The 18,011-nt window shown below is 38.9% G+C and overlaps 1 protein-coding gene across 10 annotated transcripts in view; it reads left to right on the top strand.

Moving 5' to 3' along the window:
• Window positions 1–18,011, top strand: part of plce1 (phospholipase C, epsilon 1) — an 87,090-nt gene that overhangs the window by 63,096 nt on the left and 5,983 nt on the right. For 5 of the 10 annotated variants that reach the window (XM_026277248.1, XM_026277247.1, XM_026277256.1 and 2 more), the window contains 23 exons: window positions 129–387; window positions 715–923; window positions 2,123–2,149; window positions 3,045–3,714; window positions 4,286–4,471; window positions 4,549–4,666; window positions 4,972–5,152; window positions 6,258–6,380; window positions 6,460–6,596; window positions 6,680–6,918; window positions 7,574–7,635; window positions 7,769–7,934; window positions 8,136–8,243; window positions 8,329–8,445; window positions 8,532–8,690; window positions 9,698–9,827; window positions 10,044–10,085; window positions 12,019–12,128; window positions 12,207–12,324; window positions 14,400–14,531; window positions 15,897–16,190; window positions 17,148–17,311; window positions 17,391–17,652. In XM_026277248.1, the coding sequence (XP_026133033.1) occupies window positions 129–387; window positions 715–923; window positions 2,123–2,149; window positions 3,045–3,714; window positions 4,286–4,471; window positions 4,549–4,666; window positions 4,972–5,152; window positions 6,258–6,380; window positions 6,460–6,596; window positions 6,680–6,918; window positions 7,574–7,635; window positions 7,769–7,934; window positions 8,136–8,243; window positions 8,329–8,445; window positions 8,532–8,690; window positions 9,698–9,827; window positions 10,044–10,085; window positions 12,019–12,128; window positions 12,207–12,324; window positions 14,400–14,531; window positions 15,897–16,190; window positions 17,148–17,311; window positions 17,391–17,652 (4,013 nt within the window). The remainder of the gene's footprint in view (window positions 1–128; window positions 388–714; window positions 924–2,122; window positions 2,150–3,044; window positions 3,715–4,285; window positions 4,472–4,548; window positions 4,667–4,971; window positions 5,153–6,257; window positions 6,381–6,459; window positions 6,597–6,679; window positions 6,919–7,573; window positions 7,636–7,768; window positions 7,935–8,135; window positions 8,244–8,328; window positions 8,446–8,531; window positions 8,691–9,697; window positions 9,828–10,043; window positions 10,086–12,018; window positions 12,129–12,206; window positions 12,325–14,399; window positions 14,532–15,896; window positions 16,191–17,147; window positions 17,312–17,390; window positions 17,653–18,011) is intronic. The other 5 variants (XM_026277251.1, XM_026277253.1, XM_026277249.1 and 2 more) reach the window with 4 other exon arrangements.

The following is an 18,011-nucleotide window of genomic DNA, read 5'->3' as shown; positions in this document are numbered from 1 at the left end:
TGCACATAATTAGACTTAATCATAGCGATTCATCAGACTTAATCCCTAAATTATGTTTTAAATTACAGTTAAAAACAAAAATGATAAGAAGCCTTGAGCAATATACATATAGTCTTATTCTTCCCCAGGTCTCGCAAAGTTCTGAAAATGTGGCAGTTCATGGACCAGGCAGATATTGAGACCATGCGTGGTCTGAAGGACGCCATGGCCCAGCATGAAACATCCTCTGAGTACAAGAAAGTGGTCAACCGTGCCCTTAACATCCCTGGATGCAAAGTGGTGCCCTTCTGTGGTGTGTTCCTTAAGGAACTTAGTGAGGCTTTGGACGGTGCAGCCAGCATTATTGGACTGCGTCCATCATTTGATTCTCAAGAAGATCCTGTTGAGGTGAGGATTAGGTGCTTCCAAAGAGTCATGATGAGTAACACAGGAAATTGTATCACCACGGTCTAATTTAATTGCCTTTTACAGTTACAATAATAATCTTGAGACCATTTTGGCTAGCTGGAGCAATTACCTTTTCATCAAACTTTTAATATGCCTGCTGAATTGCTTCCTGGCTTTACAAAAAATACATTAGAGTGATTCAACCAGGAAAAAGTCATTTTGTCACCCTTGAAAGCTTTTACAGCCCACAAATCTGCTCGTATCGTCTATAATTGTGGTTATTTTCTTTTGTGTGGAATCTCTAGTGAAGTGCTCTTTACCTTACAGTTTGTCACCGACTACAATGGCCAGCAGCACTTCCTGCAGAGGCTTGGGACCGATGGGCTTCACAGCTCAGACAAGGAGGCGACTGTCAGTAACATTCTGCAGACGATTCGCAGCTGCAACCGAAGCCTGGAGGCAGAGGAGCCTGAGGAGAAGGCACAAGAGATCACAGTTTTCCACAAAAATTCCTTCAAAGACAAGAGCAGAAACCAGTGAGTTAACTTTGGACACTGTTTGCGAATATATGATGTGTTTAGTCTAATTCCTATATGTTGAGACATTCTCAGTTTGCTTTAATACCACTAATAGGCTCTCTGCATAAAGCTTTGGGTTATTTCTTTACACTTACCTGTGTTAACTAAGGAGATCTATGATACCTAGCATTCCCATGAACCTCAATGGAAACTGCTCGACTGGTGGAGGAACCATTAGATGTATGTGAATTGACATGTGCCATTGTTGCTCATGGACAAATTTAAAGGTTTATTTGAGTCAAATTAGACCTTAAGAAATTACATCGTAGCAACGCTGGCTGTTTTTTTGATCACCACAAGAACACACAAAATCCTAAGCCCAAAAGCATCGGACAGAAAAATAACTACTTTTCAAGGTTTCTAAAGTTCAGCTTAACTAAATCTAATATGACAAAAAAGCTTTACTTTTTGTGGTACTTATGATTCTTGATACAGTGTGTATATATATATATATATATTTATTATTATTATTTTTTTTATTTATTTTTTTTTTTATTTTTATGAAGGTTATGGCCAGGTTGCTGTGAAATTGTATTCATCATACACAACTCACTCAGAGAGTAAAATAATTAATAACTCGGTCTTGGGTTCGGGCACCCCTGCTGTAGCATGTGAGTGCTCAGAGTTTATTTTGAAGCTTTAAACATCTTAAGTTATAAAAAGATTTCTAAAGGCCTTCCATTGGACTGAAATGTTTCTCAGTGGAACATGTTGTAGTCATGAGATTGTTTATACATGTTGACCTAGGTACAGAGCAGCACTACAAACCCCATGTTTCCTTAGACAGAGTTTTTAGTTCTGTTTGTGCTCAACGCTGAGGCAGTTTTGTTGTCTGCAGGAAGGTGCTCATATGGATTGTTATTACTGTGTCTCTGGAGAATCTCATCGCCTTTGTAGACTCCATCCCAACCATTTTCATCTGTCAAGAGACTGAATCTTGAGCAGCTTGGCTTTGATGTACTACTTTATTTATCTAAACTTCTCTCCCAGTAACTCTTCCAGTTGCAGGGCTGACTTAACACCACAAATGTATAAAATTTCAGCATACTGTGTTTGGGTACAGATCCACCCCGCTTTAATTTCTCAAACCACTACCTTCTGTCTTTCTCTTATCTACCATTCAATTCAACCCTCCACCCTTATTGTCCACCCTCAAGGAAAGGACCTGGGTCAGAGCGTGTCATGTAAGTTGCCAGATTGTGCTTTAATGGTTACACTAACTGCATTGGTTTCTAAGTGAAATGCAGTGTTTCATTTGTATAGATTTCAGGTGATTGCATTATGAAATGCATGGATTTCCTTTCACTCAATCCACAGTGCAGAGTTGAAGCCAAGACCAGACTTTTCAAAGCCCAATTTTTTATGCGCTGACCAGTATCAAAACCCTGATTCCAAACCAAGACAATACCCTTCAATAATCAGCAAAATATCCAAACCCAAACCAATACAAAATTCCCTAAAACCCAGACCAGAATTCTGAGGTCAAGAACAATAGCACACCACTATTACGCAGATCAATGCTCAGATCTTGACCTTATCCTAGTACCCATGCAAAATCTGTTGCTCCATGCACCAGACTGTCCATTTTAAGTAAATTGAGATTTTGCTGAATTTATTCCACTGTTTATTTCTGACACTAAGGCTAAGTAGTCATTAAGAGTCATGGGATCCTCTATAATGGTGCAAGCCTGTGGTTGAGGTAATTATCACCCTCATTACTCTCAGGAAACAGGCTGCAGTCTTGTCTTAGACCACAAACCTAGACCCATATCCAGACCAAGACACAGAGTAAATGAGATGCACAACCACATTTAAGCTTAAGGTGCCAACTCTGCCACAGTGCACGATTTAAAGTAATTTAATGCATAGCATTGTATTATTTTCCATAATGGCACCTAAATTTGTGTCTTTTAGGTAGACCGTGCTCTTTAATACTCTAAGCTCATGTCAACTTCTTTTGCAAGACTAATATGGCATTACCTTTTCTAACACATTGAGAAGTTTTGCAGGCAGAGTTATGTTTATTTAGTCATTTGATTCTTGATTTTTGCTTCAACCGCTTCTTGTCTTTTTCCGTAGGTTTTTAGTAGGAGACCTCTCGGACTCTGAAGTAGACCCGTTTGAGCTGGCTAAGGATGTAGACCTCCAGACCACAGAAGAGGTGCGTGGACCATTTAGCCATGGAACAGAGCTCATCCCCTGGTACGTGCTCTCTCTTCAACCAGATATCCACCAGTTCCTGCTGCAGGGAGCAACAGTTATCCACTACGACCCTGAGAGCCACCTCACCGCCCGCTGCCTCCTCCGTCTACAGCCCGATAACTGCTTCCTTACCTGGTCCAAGCCCCACAGCAGCTGTGTCCCAGGTAGAGGAGCCAGAGGCTTCATGGGACATCCACCATCCCCAGACCACTTATCCCTGGCCCAACCTGTGCACTGCGGACTGACCGAAGGACTCCTAGACCTTAACGTGGTGAAGGCAGTGTTTATGGGTCACCCTGGAGTGGATGTTAACTATGTATGCCTGCAGCACAAACTGTGTGACATGAACCCTGGCGAAAATGGTCTCACGCTGCTATATGGACTTCACACCACAGACAACAGGCTTCTGCACTTTGTAGCCCCCAAGCACACGGCACAAATGCTGCACGAAGGCCTCCAGGAGCTGCTCAGTGCCATCAGGAAGATCAGGAAGTTTCCTGACCAGAGATTACAATGGCTACGAAAGCAGTATGTTAGTTTGTACCAGGTACACTTACATTTCCTCAAATATATAAGTCAATATATTTGAGAACACAGTACGAGTAGGCTGTTTAGGTGTGGAAGATGTTTTGTTTCTATTGTGATTTATTTAGCTAATGTTTTTAAAATGGCGAATTACATATTTCGTATTAAGCTCATTTATCCTGAATACATGGTAAAGATTGCAACAATTGCTATTACAATCACCATGCTATAAAACAAGTCTTGCAGGTCTTGCCACTGGTCACGCTGGTCTGGTTTGATAGTTTTAGAAGTATTTTGTGCACTATTTAGCTGGCAGGTCAACTAGCTGAACAGCTAAACCAGCTGACCACTAGTTGGCCAGGCTGGTAGACCTGGCAAACCAGCTTTGTCTACATTTACATAAAAAATTTGGCACGCATTTTGTGTTCTCAATGTTGAATTATAGAAGTTCACATTGAAGGACATTCTCATATAACTAAACACATTCCAGTTTTGACTTGTTTTCCTTTAGCATAACTCTGTTAACTTATGTTTATTGTCCATTTTTTTTATTATGGTTGGGTTTTATATTGCTGTAAAACTCCCTGTTCTAGGAGGATGGTAGATTTGAGGGGCCCACACTGGCTAATGCTATCGAGTTGTTCGGTGGGAGACGCTGGAATATGGGTGCGAGCGGCCCTGGATCGGCCAGCAAGAGTGCAGAGAAGGGCTCTGCCCAGAAAAACAGCCCACTGGGCATTAACTCCAATGTCAAGAAGAAGAAGAAAACCTTAGTCAGGGTAAGGAGTGAAATACTGCAACACAGGCTGTCCTGGCTTAGCTAAATGATTTGACTAATGCACTTTTATGTTCACAGTGGGACAGTGGTGATGGAACAGATGATGAGATGGTGTCGCGCAAGACCAGGAGCTGTAAAGAGACTTTGGGGAGGAGAGAATCAGACCCTTTGGAAAGTGTTGAGCAGGAAAACGCTGGTGAGAGTTACTGAGCAATTTTTTTGACAGCTAATCTGACCTGGGTTAGATATAATTGTTGAAGAATGTTGAAGGTGGTTTCCTTTATAGATGCTTTACTAATACTTTTTTCTCATATTTACACTGAATATACTAGTTCTGTGATGCAAATGTCTTAAAGTGGTTGATTGAAAAGAGACCTTTGCAGATAGTTTATGTTCACATACAGATAGATGACACAGTGCATGAAAGGTAATCGTTGAAAAGGCATAATGGGGCACTTTAAGAGATCAGGGTCATAGTGACATGTTTGAATGTTTCCATAGAAGACTGCAGTACCTTGGGCCACCCTGGATCCCTTTCCTTATCCAACAGCAGAGGCCAGTCTCCTGGATCCTCCTTATCCTCCTCCTCATCTTCCTCTGGCTCCTTTAGCACAAACAACTCCACCCCTACCCGCCCCCATTCCTCCCCCGTTCTCCCCGGCAACTCCAAAAGTCAACCAGGGTAAGGCTACTCCCTCTTTAGAAATACAAATTTAGTGCATTCCCAGAAAGCACACAGGCTTCTATTCAATGTGTCTGATGGGTTTAGCATGTTTTGATCTGTTTTTTAAGATATTTTCAATTTTTGGTCTTCAAGAAGGATGCAACATAAAATATGCATATAAATTAACCTTAAACCTGGTTAACAATGTAATTTACTTACATAATCTGACTAATTTTTAAGTAAAATAGGATAACAAGTAAGAAATCTTATTTTATTCCATGAAAGCTGGTTCCAGGTGCTTGAAGGATTTAAAGAGATAGTTCGCTCTTAAATGAAATTTGTTAGAATTTATGACTAAGAATTAAGACATTTTTAATATTCTTTCATGATTTTCCATAAACTGAAAGTATGTGCAATCAAAATTCTCATGCACATAAAGGTATTATAAAAGTAATCCATGTGAATCATGCTGTTTAATCCAAGTCTTCTGAAAAGATACAATCACTGTACTTGATGAACAGACTTTAATTCAGGTGTTTATTCAGTGCACATCAAATATGTGATCCTGGACCACAAAACCAGTCTTAAGTGTAGATTAATCTTTTAAAACGATTGAAGTTAATACATCATCTGAACTCTAGCTTTCCATTGATGTATGGTTTGTTATGATAGGACAATATTTGGCCGAAATGAAACTATTTGAAAATCTGGAATCTGAGGGTGCAAAAAAATACTGAGAAAATCCCCTTTGATGTTGTCCAAATGAATTCTTAGCAATGCATATTACTAATCAAAAATTATGTTTTGATATATTTACGGTTGGAAATTTACAAAATCTCTTCATGGAACATGATCTTTACTTAATATCCTAATGATTTTTGGCATAAAAGAAAAATCTATAATTTTGACCCATACATTGTTTTTTTGGCTATTGCTACAAATATACCCCAGAGACGTAAGACTGGTTTTGTGGTCCAGGGTCACATATGGTTAATATTTAAGCTCAAACATGTGAGGTGCAAGAACAAATCTCAATAATTTCTTGCATAATGAAAACTAAATTCTATTACTTGTCTCAAAAAGGCCATTTTGGTATAGAGATGCCTATGTTTGGTGTTTTTAGGGCCTGGAGCAGTCGGAGCTGGCATGGTCGAGGAAAAGGCTTCTTCAGGGGCTTTCAGGACCTCATGATCTCCGACAGCATCATGAGCTTTGTTGAATTTGTGGAGCTCTTCAAGTCTTTTAGGTAGAACACACCTTTCCTTCCAAAAACAGTTGCGTTTTGAATTTGGATGATACCTGAACATTTCCCGTTGTGTGCCCAGCATTCGCAGTCGTAAGGATCTGAAGGAACTGTTCGACACTTACGCAGTGCCTTGTAGTCGCTCGGGCCCTGACTCTGTCCCACTCTACACCACACTGAGGATTGATGACAAACTCACAGGATTGCAGCCGGATCTTGGTGGGCATGTGTGAATAATAAGATTGTCTTTTTTTTTTTCTTTTTTTTTACCGATTGGTTTTACAAAGCTGATGTCTTCACAGATCTCCTAACTCGCAACGGTTCTGACCTGGGTCTTTTTATCCGCACACGTCAGCAAATTTCTGAGAACCAGAAGCAGATTTCAGACGCCATCGCAGCTGCTAGCATCGTGAGCAATGGCACTGGAGTGGAGAATTCATCGCTCGGTGTGCTGGGTCTGGCCATCTCTCAGCTCAACGACTTCCTGGTCAACTGTCAGGGAGAACATCTGAGCTATGATGAGATTCTCACCATCATACAGGTGTGTGGAAGAAATCTCTCAAAACTGATCTCAGCCAGAAAAGGTTTGATCAGACCTGTGAATGTTTCTCTGAATATGAAAAAGGTCATTCTTATTATAAAGCAGATTAATATGCTTGTGTTTTAATTTACAGACTCATCTTTGGATAATGAAACAGTTGTTTTCTGTAAAGCTGCTTTATAGCTGAATCAAACTTGTTTCATAAATGAAGAATTTTTATGACATTGACACTTATCGAATTGAACCGAATGAACACAGAACTGACTCGAGCAGAATAATAAAGAATAATACTGTTATCTTTGTAGAGCTGCTTTACAGCAGATTTTGAATGTCTGGAAAAGACCTGGAAAAGACATTTTCAAGCCAACATTCAAACTTTGTCTATTCCTCCTCATGTTATTTATGTGAAGTTGTATTGTCGGAAAAGAAAATTGCTTCAAATATCTGTCAAAGTGTTTGGCATGGATTTAAAGCTCTCAACAGTGGGTCATCATTTAACCGTTAACATGCACAATCGATTCTTCCTTTAGTAAGAATAAGAGTCGTTGACTGACAGTTCGATATTAACGTCTCACAAGCTCATGACTCACTTTGAGACATCTAATGATATGCATGCCAGTGTAATAATATTTAATTCGTTTTTTTGTTTCTTTAGAAATTTGAGCCTTCTTCAAACATGCGTCAGATGGGGTGGATGTCCTTTGAAGGATTTGCCAGGTTTGGTTTTATTAAACATTTTTGACAAAATGATGTGGACCAGCAGTTTCCGAAACACAATACTTTGGCAGATTTGGATAATCTGCTGTATTGATATAATCTCATGACCGAAAGTTTAATCTACCTCTCGAAGGTTTCTTATGGACAAGGACAACTTTGCCTCCAAAAACGAGGAGTCTCAAGTGAGTCTGGATGAGCTCCAGTATCCGCTCTCGTACTATTACATCGAGTCCTCTCATAACACATACCTCACGGGCCATCAGCTGAAGGGAGAGTCTTCAGTGGAGCTCTACAGCCAGGTACATCTTCAGCACAGCTTCTCTGTTTATCCTGAACCTGATCCAGGGCAAAAATCGTTTCACAATTCACTCCATAAATATGCTTGACGATCGCTGCTTCACATGCCGTCCTGTAGAAGTCACCTGCAAGTGAATGTTGCTGAAACCACAGCACGTGAGTGATGCCTGGAGTTCACGATTGATTTATTGGTTCTGCCGCAGGTGTTGCTGCAGGGCTGTCGTAGTGTTGAGCTGGACTGCTGGGACGGGGACGACGGCATGCCTGTTATATACCATGGACATACTCTTACTACTAAGATTCCCTTCAAGGTGGGTTTAGAAATCCATACATGAAGAGACTTCTGTTGATTTTATGTATGTTTTCCGTTGACTGAAATGCTCTTGTGGTCTGTAGGATGTTGTCGAAGCCGTTAATCGTTCAGCGTTTGTGAACTCAGAGATGCCCGTGATTCTGTCCATCGAAAACCACTGCTCTTTACCACAGCAACGCAAGATGGCTGAGATTTTTAAGGTACCTGCCTGACTTTATTTGTTGCTAAATCACAATTCATAAGATGTTTCTTGTGGAAAGTGAACATTATGTATTTTGTTCTTCAGACAGTGTTTGGTGAGAAGCTGGTGACCAAGTTCCTGTTTGAGAGTGATTTTGCGGATGAGCCTTTGCTTCCATCTCCCCTGCAGCTCCGAGGGAAGATCCTACTGAAAAATAAGAAGCTGAAAGCTCACCAGGCTCCAGTGGACATTCTCAAACAAAAGGTAGATGAAAAAAAAATACCTAGGTCTATGGAAAAATGGCCAATCAAAGTATTAAAAAGTATTTGTAAATAGGTTTTTTTTTTTTTTGCCTAAATGTCTTGGCTAGGCCCTGTTTTAATCTGGGGATTTTTTTTTCAGACGTTTTTTTCTTTGTACTCCTAAAAAAAAAACACCAGTGCCTGAGACACTGATATATCTACTACACAAAACAAATACAATATAGCTACCGTATTTTTCGGACTATAAGTCACACTTTTTTTCATAGTTTGGCTGGTCCTGTGACTTAGTCAGGTGTGACTTATTTATCAAAATGAATTAAACAAGAACAGAGAGAAATGAACCAGTAAAACATTACCGTCTACAGCCACGAGAGGGCGCTCTATGCTGCTCAGTGCTCCTGTAGTCTACACTAAAAACAAAGAGCGCCCTCTCGCGGCTGTAGACGGTAATGTTTTCTCTTGGTTCTTGGTTCAAAATAAATGAGCCTTATAGTCCAGTGCGACTTGTATATGTTTTTTTCCTCTTCATGACGTATTTTTGGACTGATGCGACTTATACTCAGGTGCGACTTATAGTCTGAAAAATACGGTAGTTTTAAAATTTAGTGATCATTATATTACTAAATCAGCCAGCCTAAAATTGTTGATACAAACAAAAAATGAATGCATTATAGACAACAGTATGAGCTTTTGTAAAATCAATAAAAAACTACATTTGACTTGAGTTAAAAAATTTTAATGACCTTAACTGAGCTGGAAGTGCTACACTCTTATTGGAAAGCACAATCAAATTAACCAGAATAGTTAAGAAACAAACAAACAAGGGGTAGAGAATGTGTGGAATTGTGTGAATGAAAGATTTCCCAATCCTGTGGAAATCTGCACAGCCTCAGAGTGGTCTTGACTAACTGTTAAACATACTTAGTGTCAACACATTTTATTGAGTCCATGAAAATTCCATTTAACAAATAAAGAATGATTAGTTAAAGTTTTTTTTCTTTCCAAAAGGCACATCAGCTGGCTAACATGCAGGCCCAGGCCAACAACGGCACAGTCAGTGGAACATCGCTGGGAAACAATGAGGAAGAAGAAGAAGAGGAAGACGAGTATGACTATGATTATGAGTCACTGTCTGATGGTAAACATACTTTGCATTACTCAAGCCAATGTGTCCTTTATTTCAACTTGAATCGGCAGCGATTATTGGAACATTGAGTGGAATTTTCTGTTCTGTTCACTAACCCTCTCACGATCTTTTACTGTTCTCACGATGGCACCTTGTAGCATGATGACCTTTTCCCACTCCCCCTCCTTTCTTTCATTTTCTTCCCTCTTTTTTTCTCCTTTTTCTCAGCTGATGTCCTCAATGCTTCCACAGCCTCTTATGGCCAGGAAGGTAAACGTATTGTGTGTGTGTGTGTGTGTGGGTAGTTGACACATGCACATTATTTAATGTTGGATTCTTTTTTTTTTCTTTTTTTAAAGCTTTGCTTTTGCATTAGGCTTTTTTCCTCAAATTTATAAGTTAATTAAATACATGACCAGTCATTAATGAAAATTGGGAATTAGATAAGGCATGTTTACTGGTGCACTGGTCACCACAGTGCAGTTTCTACATTTTAATTTCTATTATTTGGCGAATAATTACAATTTTAGTGGATAGTTGTACGATTGTGGCCAAAATGTGTATTATTTGCTGTCCAGACAAATGATCAAAATGTATGTAAAAATAATTGGTCTAGGAGACGTAGATGTCTTGTCAACTGCCCATGTAAATGCGTGCCGTGATGTTGTGTCTCGCTCTTACTGCTACATGCTGCTGGTGTGTGATGTGACTGCTTGGACTCAAAGTAGAGGCAATCAAATCAGAATAATTGTGCTTGTGTCTGAGAGCCATCAGGTGTGTGCTGTCTGCTTCTGGCATATACGGTCAGCGTATAAACAGAACCACCCAAACTTGCTTCAACGTTTGCTTCCACGTCTTTGGCGTTTTGAAAATGGCTCGACCTTGCTTGCGGCACTGGCTCATCGGTGGGGAAAAACAAAGCCATCTGGTTTCTCAGGCCCTGCACTGCTCCCTGTTAAAAGAGACTTTGTTCTTTCCCATACGGCTTTCCCCAGAGACTCCGCTATGGGGAATGCCGGGCATTCACTCATCCTGCTTTCCTAAGCTGGGCATGCATTTGCCATGATTTTACCTTCTGAGACAAATTTCAGATTTGTTTCGGTAAAATGGAAATCTTTGATTCATGAGACATCAGCAGATGACCAATTAACAGCCTTTTTGCTAAATCTCCAGTGATGTCCTGACAGTGTCTGTGGGTTGCACACCTACAGAATGACTGCTCCTGTGATCACAATACGCTCAGTAGATGTGGCTACTTTTTCAGGATGTCAGAACATTGCTCATGGTTGACAAAACCAAGCCCAGTCACTTTTTACGTCAAAGTCTTGGTTACCTTGAAATTCATGACCATTCTAATTGGCATATTGCAGTATTTATAATTTATCTATGCACATCATTTTTTTAATTAATGTGCCCAATGCAGTGTTTAATCAAAAACATCAACATCCTCTACCCTTCAAAATGGCATCTCTTCTTGTCCACACTCTCAGAAAAAAAGGTACAAAAGCTGTCACTGGGGCAGTACCTTTTCAAAAGACACACCTTCTGAGTTCAACATGAAGATGAAACAATAATTCCTAGCATGTCACTCATGAAATCAACTGGGCCAATAAATCCCTGATGGATAAACTCAAGTACAGCCCTATATCACCTGGATATAGATCGCAATAGAGAAGAAAAACTGATTCTGAAGGGATGGTTCACCTCAAAATGCAAGCTCTGTCATCATTTACAATTACTGCATGTACTTCCAAGTCTATGTGAGTGACTTGACTTCTGCTGAACATATTTTGATGAATGTCTCAATGTTTTTTTTCTTAGTCCATACAATGATACAAAGTGAATGGTCTCCAATACTGTTGGGTTAAAAACATTCATCAAAATATTTTTTCTTGTGCTCTAAAAAGGAAAGAAGGTAATATAGGTTTGACATAAGGGTAAGTAAATGATGACCGATTTTTGCGTGAACAATCCCTTTGAGAAGTAAATGCATAGTGTCAGACTACACTATTAAGTCTTTCTTTACTTCCTCTCTCAAATATGACTGCTTCACCTTTATGTGCTTTTTTTTTGTATTTAGATGGAATTGTTCTCATTTATTATTTATTTATTTATTTTTGTAAATCACATAATGTGTTTTGGCTGAAGAAATGTATCTTTGGGTCTTTGTAGAGAAGTTTCTTTGTGTTTTACTTTTCTGCAGACAATATTCTGGACGACAAACCTGAAGGCAAGTCATCCACTGAGAAACTTCAGTATGAGTCCAATGATGAGATGCCCAAGCGGTTTAAGAAAGCGGGAAGCAAAGGAAAGGTCTGTACAGAACTGTCATGATGAACATTTGAGATCTTTTCTTCCTGAATACATACTTGATCTGTGATGTTTGTACAGATGTTTGATATGGAGCTAGGAGAGGAGTTCTACCTGCCCCAGAATGAGAAGGAGAGCAGACAGATCGCTCAAGAGCTCTCCGATCTGGTCATCTACTGTCAGGCTATCAAATTCCCAGGTTTACATCTTATTTCATTACTATACAAGCACAGTGACAAAAGTTTGTAGTTCACTCTGCCTCTGGGACACGCAATTAGTAATGTACTGAAATATTTGGCCTGAAAATAATATTTTTATTTTGGCTAAATAATTTACATTTATTTAAGTGCACCCACAATATGCTGTTTTCAGTTTATTCATGACTTTATAAAACTTCACTAAACAGTATTTATAACATGCTTTCTAGTGCTGGGTGGTAAACCGGTTCATACCGAAAGCCGGTGTATATTTGCGTTACGATGTTAATTTTGAATATACCGCCATACCAGTGTATTTAATTGCTCCACGTTCGAGACACTGTTTCAGACGGACCCTTTACAATGTTGCACTTCTAAGCAGCGACTGCGAGGCGTGGTGAGGGTACACACACAGTGTTACGTAGTAACGCCTGTTTCACACAGTCCGACTGCAGTGCGTATTAACAGATTCAGCTGCATGAGGTTGCGGTCCGTCAGTTCGTTCATGGAGCGGTGCGTCGTCTGCAGCAGTGCAGCGATTGTTAACGTACTGAGTCTATTTTTGCTGTGCTGCAGGCGCTGAATTAGAAAGTGAAAGCGCATTGTTCGCAGGAAAAATTAACATTGATTGACATAGAAACGTAATCAGATGGGTTTTTGGCTAGGTTTAAAACAAGAAAATGAGCACTTTTAGATAAACAAGGAAAACAATATATATGTTCACTTTTATGGAAGCAGAAAAACCCAATTTCATCAAGACCAGTGGGATTGCTTGTGATAGATTTAAATGCAAAATGCACGAGACTGTTTCTGTCTATGTTGATTTAATTTTAAATATTTAAACAAGAAAAGTATGCTAATTATTGTGTTTAAATGTTTTGCCGCTTGCTTGAGCAGCTTATTATACAAACCTAGAAGTAAAATACATACAATAATGCGTTGTTTATATTTATTGAGTTTAAACTAATGTCTATATGAAAGATTGTTACTGTTCTGTGATAAAAGACTCACAATTCTGAAAAAATATATAGATATTTTTTTTAGATGATATGAAATCAAAACAATGAACAAATGTTGTGTTTGTCGACTAAACCGACGCGGATCAGTAGCGGACTGCAAACGCGTCCTGTGTGAAAGCACAATGAGTCCGTGTTGCAAACATGACTTGGAATATCAACCAGCAGAAAATGCATTGTACACCTGATTATGCATAAAAAAACAAAACAAAAACAAAACGTCATAAACCGGTATAATAAAAAAAAAAAAAAACGTGATATACATTTTTGGTCAAACCGCCAAGCACTAATGCTTCCCATCAAGCAATCACAATAACCTACTCTACATGAACATCAGACAGTACATCATGTTGAAAGAAACAACACAATTTGCTGAAATCCTTTCTCATTAATAACTGTGAAGGTGTTAAATAAAAGAGCTTGTAAATATACATATTGCATTTATCTGGAAAACCATTCAATGCTCATAGCAAGCTTTTATTTCAGACATAATTTAAATGTTTATATTTCAGCAATGAATTGCAGTAGAATCATAATTATATTGTGATAATTATTGAATATAATTTAATAATTAATGAATTGTTAAAAAATGTATTTTAATTTTTGGAAAAAAAATGTATTTCAGTGCATCACTACATGCAATTTCTTTTAGTTATAAAGTGATTTGTACATGCAGTTCACAACTGACAAACACCCAATGTGTTAACTAGCAAAAGTACAGTAGATGCAACCTCTTAATGGACGACTGCACTGTGTTGAGAAAGCTACTTTACAAATGTGGCCACAATACACTTCAACTACAGTTTAAATTTATAAGCAACACTTCTTCTGTTGTGTTTTTGTGCTACAAGGCTAATGTAAGCTGCTGTAGAATTTGCTGAATTAGACACTAAAAAAGGATGGGCAAATTAGATTCAGGTGTTTGCCTCTACTGGAAACTGTAATAGTCCCAGAGGCGAGCCTTGAACAAACAAACATAATCAAGCTCTTGAGTTCTGGAGAAGCATATACCCTGCAGCCGTGACCTTACATATGTGTGTGTTTGTGTGCGTGGGAACTAGGCCTCTCCACCCCTTCTCCATCAGGCTCTGGAAGGGGAAAAGACAGAAAATGCCGGAAATCCATCTTTGGCAGCGCTCCTGCACGCGGGTGCCCCGGGGAGCCTGTGACGTTGGTCCGAGCTCCAGGGAAAGGTACAGCCGCCTCAGTTTTGCACAAAACTGTGCACAGGGCACGCAGGAAATAGAACACGCACTTAGAGCACCCATGGGAAAAGGGCTCTCAAGTTTTCCATTATACTGAAGTCCCTCGAAAGCACATAAAAATGCCTTTCTGCAGATTATTTCCAATGACTGACTGTATGAGAAAACAAGCATGTGCTTTTTGAAGAGAAGCACTTTTGAAGGGCAAGTGCTTCTTTGAATTAAATCTGAAATTGATAACTTCCTGCCATCTTAACAGAAGTTAAGCCATCTTTTCCATGCATTTGCAATCAATGGAATATTATAAGCTTGAATCCTATAGGTCATGTTTATGATTAAGTTGCTTTATGCAGTTTGAAAGCCTCAGTCCTGAAGGGTGTCAAAAGACCCTTTTAACTTTTGCACAAAATCTTACATATAAATCCTTGCCTGACAGTAAAGAATACCTCATACCAAGCTGAGAACCATTTTCCCTGATAGTATTTCATCAATCATCTATGATGTGTTTTCCAGTAGCTGTTTAGAATCAGAACTAGCGATGCCAGATCAAATCATTAAAAAGAAGTTTATAAAACTTAAATTATAAAACTAATCTATATATTTTTTATTTCTTAATGTCTTCATTTTCAAAATAAGTTTTTATTCTTGAGGGCAAGTGCTTCTTTATATTAAATTTGAAATTGATAACTTCCTGCCATCTTAACAGAAGTTAAGCCATCTTTTCCATGCATTTGCAATCAATGGAATATTATAAGCTTGAATCCTATAGGTCATGTTTATGATTAAGTTGCTTTATGCTTTATGCAGTTTGAAAGCCTCAGTCCCGAAGGGTGTCAAAAGACCCTTTTAACTTTTGCACAAAATCTTACAGATAAATCCTTGCCTGACAGTAAAGAATACCTCATACCAAGCTGAGAACCATTTTCCCTGATAGTATTTCATCAATCATCTATGATGTGTTTTCCAGTAGCTGTTTAGAATCAGAACTAGCGATGCCAGATCAAATCATTAGAAAGAAGTTTATAAAACTTAAATTATAAAACTAATCTATATATTTTTTATTTCTTAATGTCTTCATTTTCAAAATAAGTTTTTATTTTTAAATTGAACAACCACATGCAAAACTCCTGAGCATGCTGTAGTGGTGATAAGGACATGACTTACCCCTTCTGTAAACACGCTCTGTTTCTGTTTTTGCCTGTTTGCCAAATTGCATGTGACTCAGCCTCATTCGGTAACTATCTCACGCTGCTTAGTTTCACTTTTAAACATTTTCTCTGAAAGACATTTTTAGGTCCTTTCCACTTGTTGCAATATCAACTTAATATGAAATCAGTGTTGTTGTTTCTTCTGCAGCCAGTCTGGAGGGCGTTCGAATGAACTGGGAGGAACAAACATCACTAACTCTGAGCCCGAGCACGTCTCTCAGCTCCATCATCCGCACACCCAAATGCTACCACATCTCCTCTGTCAATGAGAACGCTGCGAAGCGTCTGTGTCGCCGCTACTCCCAGAAACTCATCCAGCACACCAGCTGCCAGCTGCTCCGCACGTACCCTGCAGCTACACGCATCGACTCCGCCAACCCCAATCCTCTCATCTACTGGCTGCACGGAATCCAGCTGGTGGCCCTCAACTATCAGACCGACGGTAAAGAGCGTGATCTCCTGCTCAGGACAGGAATTAAGCCAGTGTAAATGACAGTGACAGACTGATATATTGACCATGCTGATCAGTCAGGCCATTTTTATAGTGTTTCACTCAACAGAAAACATCCAAAATACACTTTTAAGGGTTTATTTTATTGGACTTTATCTACATTAGTCAACATTAGAAGTCAATCACAAAAGTTAAAGACAAGAACGGATATATATATATATGGTTTTAGGACAACTTTGATGAGAGGTTTTTTGATCTACTTCAAATGTTGTCATTTCTGATACATTTTTTAAAGGTTTTTTTTTTTTTTAAATGATTGCGCTGGGCCAGAAATCTCCACTTCAGCAGCACTTATGTACCTATCTATTTTCGTGAAGATTTTCACAGAGGGGTTTGTTCATATCATTTGACTGACTTATATCATATTTATTATTAAAAAACATAGTGATTTTTTCCCCCCTGGGGCTGTTGGCCATATTTTTAATTCATGGTATAATAAACAGATCCCCGAAATCCCCTTTGTAAAAACCTTTGACTTATATATCACCAAAATGAAACAAGAATTTCATTTGAAAAAAAAAGTTGTTTTTATTTTGTTCTGCTTTTAAATTATACACATGAACACATTTCCATGTAGCAGAAAAAAAACGAGAAAAAAAAGAATAAAAAACAAAAAACCCAGCCTCTCAGTATTTTACATACTTTTCTTTTATTCGCACCTTTCCAAGTTCTTTTATACACCATTTGAGTAGATAATACACTTGTATTTTTGTGTGTAGTTTATTTTTTATTTACAACCTTTAAATTGTAATCTGTAATCCCATGTAAATCAGCTATCTATACATATATTCAGATGTGATGATGAGCGTTTTTCTGACAGGATTATTTCAAGAATTCTGTCAGTTTTGTGTGAGAATGATTGGATGTGGTTGGATTGATCTCCTCTAGACTTGCCCATGCAGCTGAACGCGGCTCTGTTCGAGGCTAATGGTCAGTGTGGTTATGTGCTGAAGCCTCCGGTCCTGTGGGATCGAAGCTGCCCTCTCTATCAGCAGTTTTACCCTCTGGATCGAGACCTGGAGAACTTGACCCCCACACTATACACTCTCACTGTAAGGATCCCGCACTTGTTTAGTGTCATACCTCCTCTTATCTGATCTAACCGACATGAATGAATTACTGTGTGCACAGATTGTGTCGGGACAGAACGTGTGTCCGGGAAACTCAAACGGCAGTCCCTGTGTGGAAGTGGAGGTGTTGGGCATGCCGGCAGACAGCTGTCATTTCCGCACCAAGCCTATACACCGCAACACACTCAACCCCATGTGGAACGAGCACTTCCAGTTCCACGTGCACTTCGAGGACATGGCGTTTCTGCGCATCGCTGTCGTGGAGAACAACAGCTCACAGGTCACCGCTCAACGGATACTGCCCCTCAAAACCCTCAAACCAGGTCAAGAGCATTGTGTGATTACTTCTGGACTGATTCTTGATTTGTGATCAATGCAGCATGCTTTAAAGATGATCTTCACAATCGACATTTTACTTTATATTAGTAATTTAATACTGTAAAAAAAGTTGTTTTGTACTCTAATACTATTTCACATTATTAACGTTTTTACTGGTTTCATTAAAAATATTTACGTGTATATATACATTATATTATAAAATATTAAACCTTTTTTTTGACTGTCTAGTGTCCGTCAACTATTGTTGGATGATAATTTATGCCTTCAGATAACTCCATTTGATCATTTACTGTATTGATTATTTTTTTTCTTAATTGAATTGACGAGTAAAGCGTTGTCTGAT

Source organism: Carassius auratus, chromosome 12 (genome assembly GCF_003368295.1).
Source record: "Carassius auratus strain Wakin chromosome 12, ASM336829v1, whole genome shotgun sequence".
Taxonomy (NCBI): Eukaryota; Metazoa; Chordata; class Actinopteri; order Cypriniformes; family Cyprinidae; genus Carassius; species Carassius auratus.
This window is presented reverse-complemented; position numbering and strand designations above follow the sequence as displayed.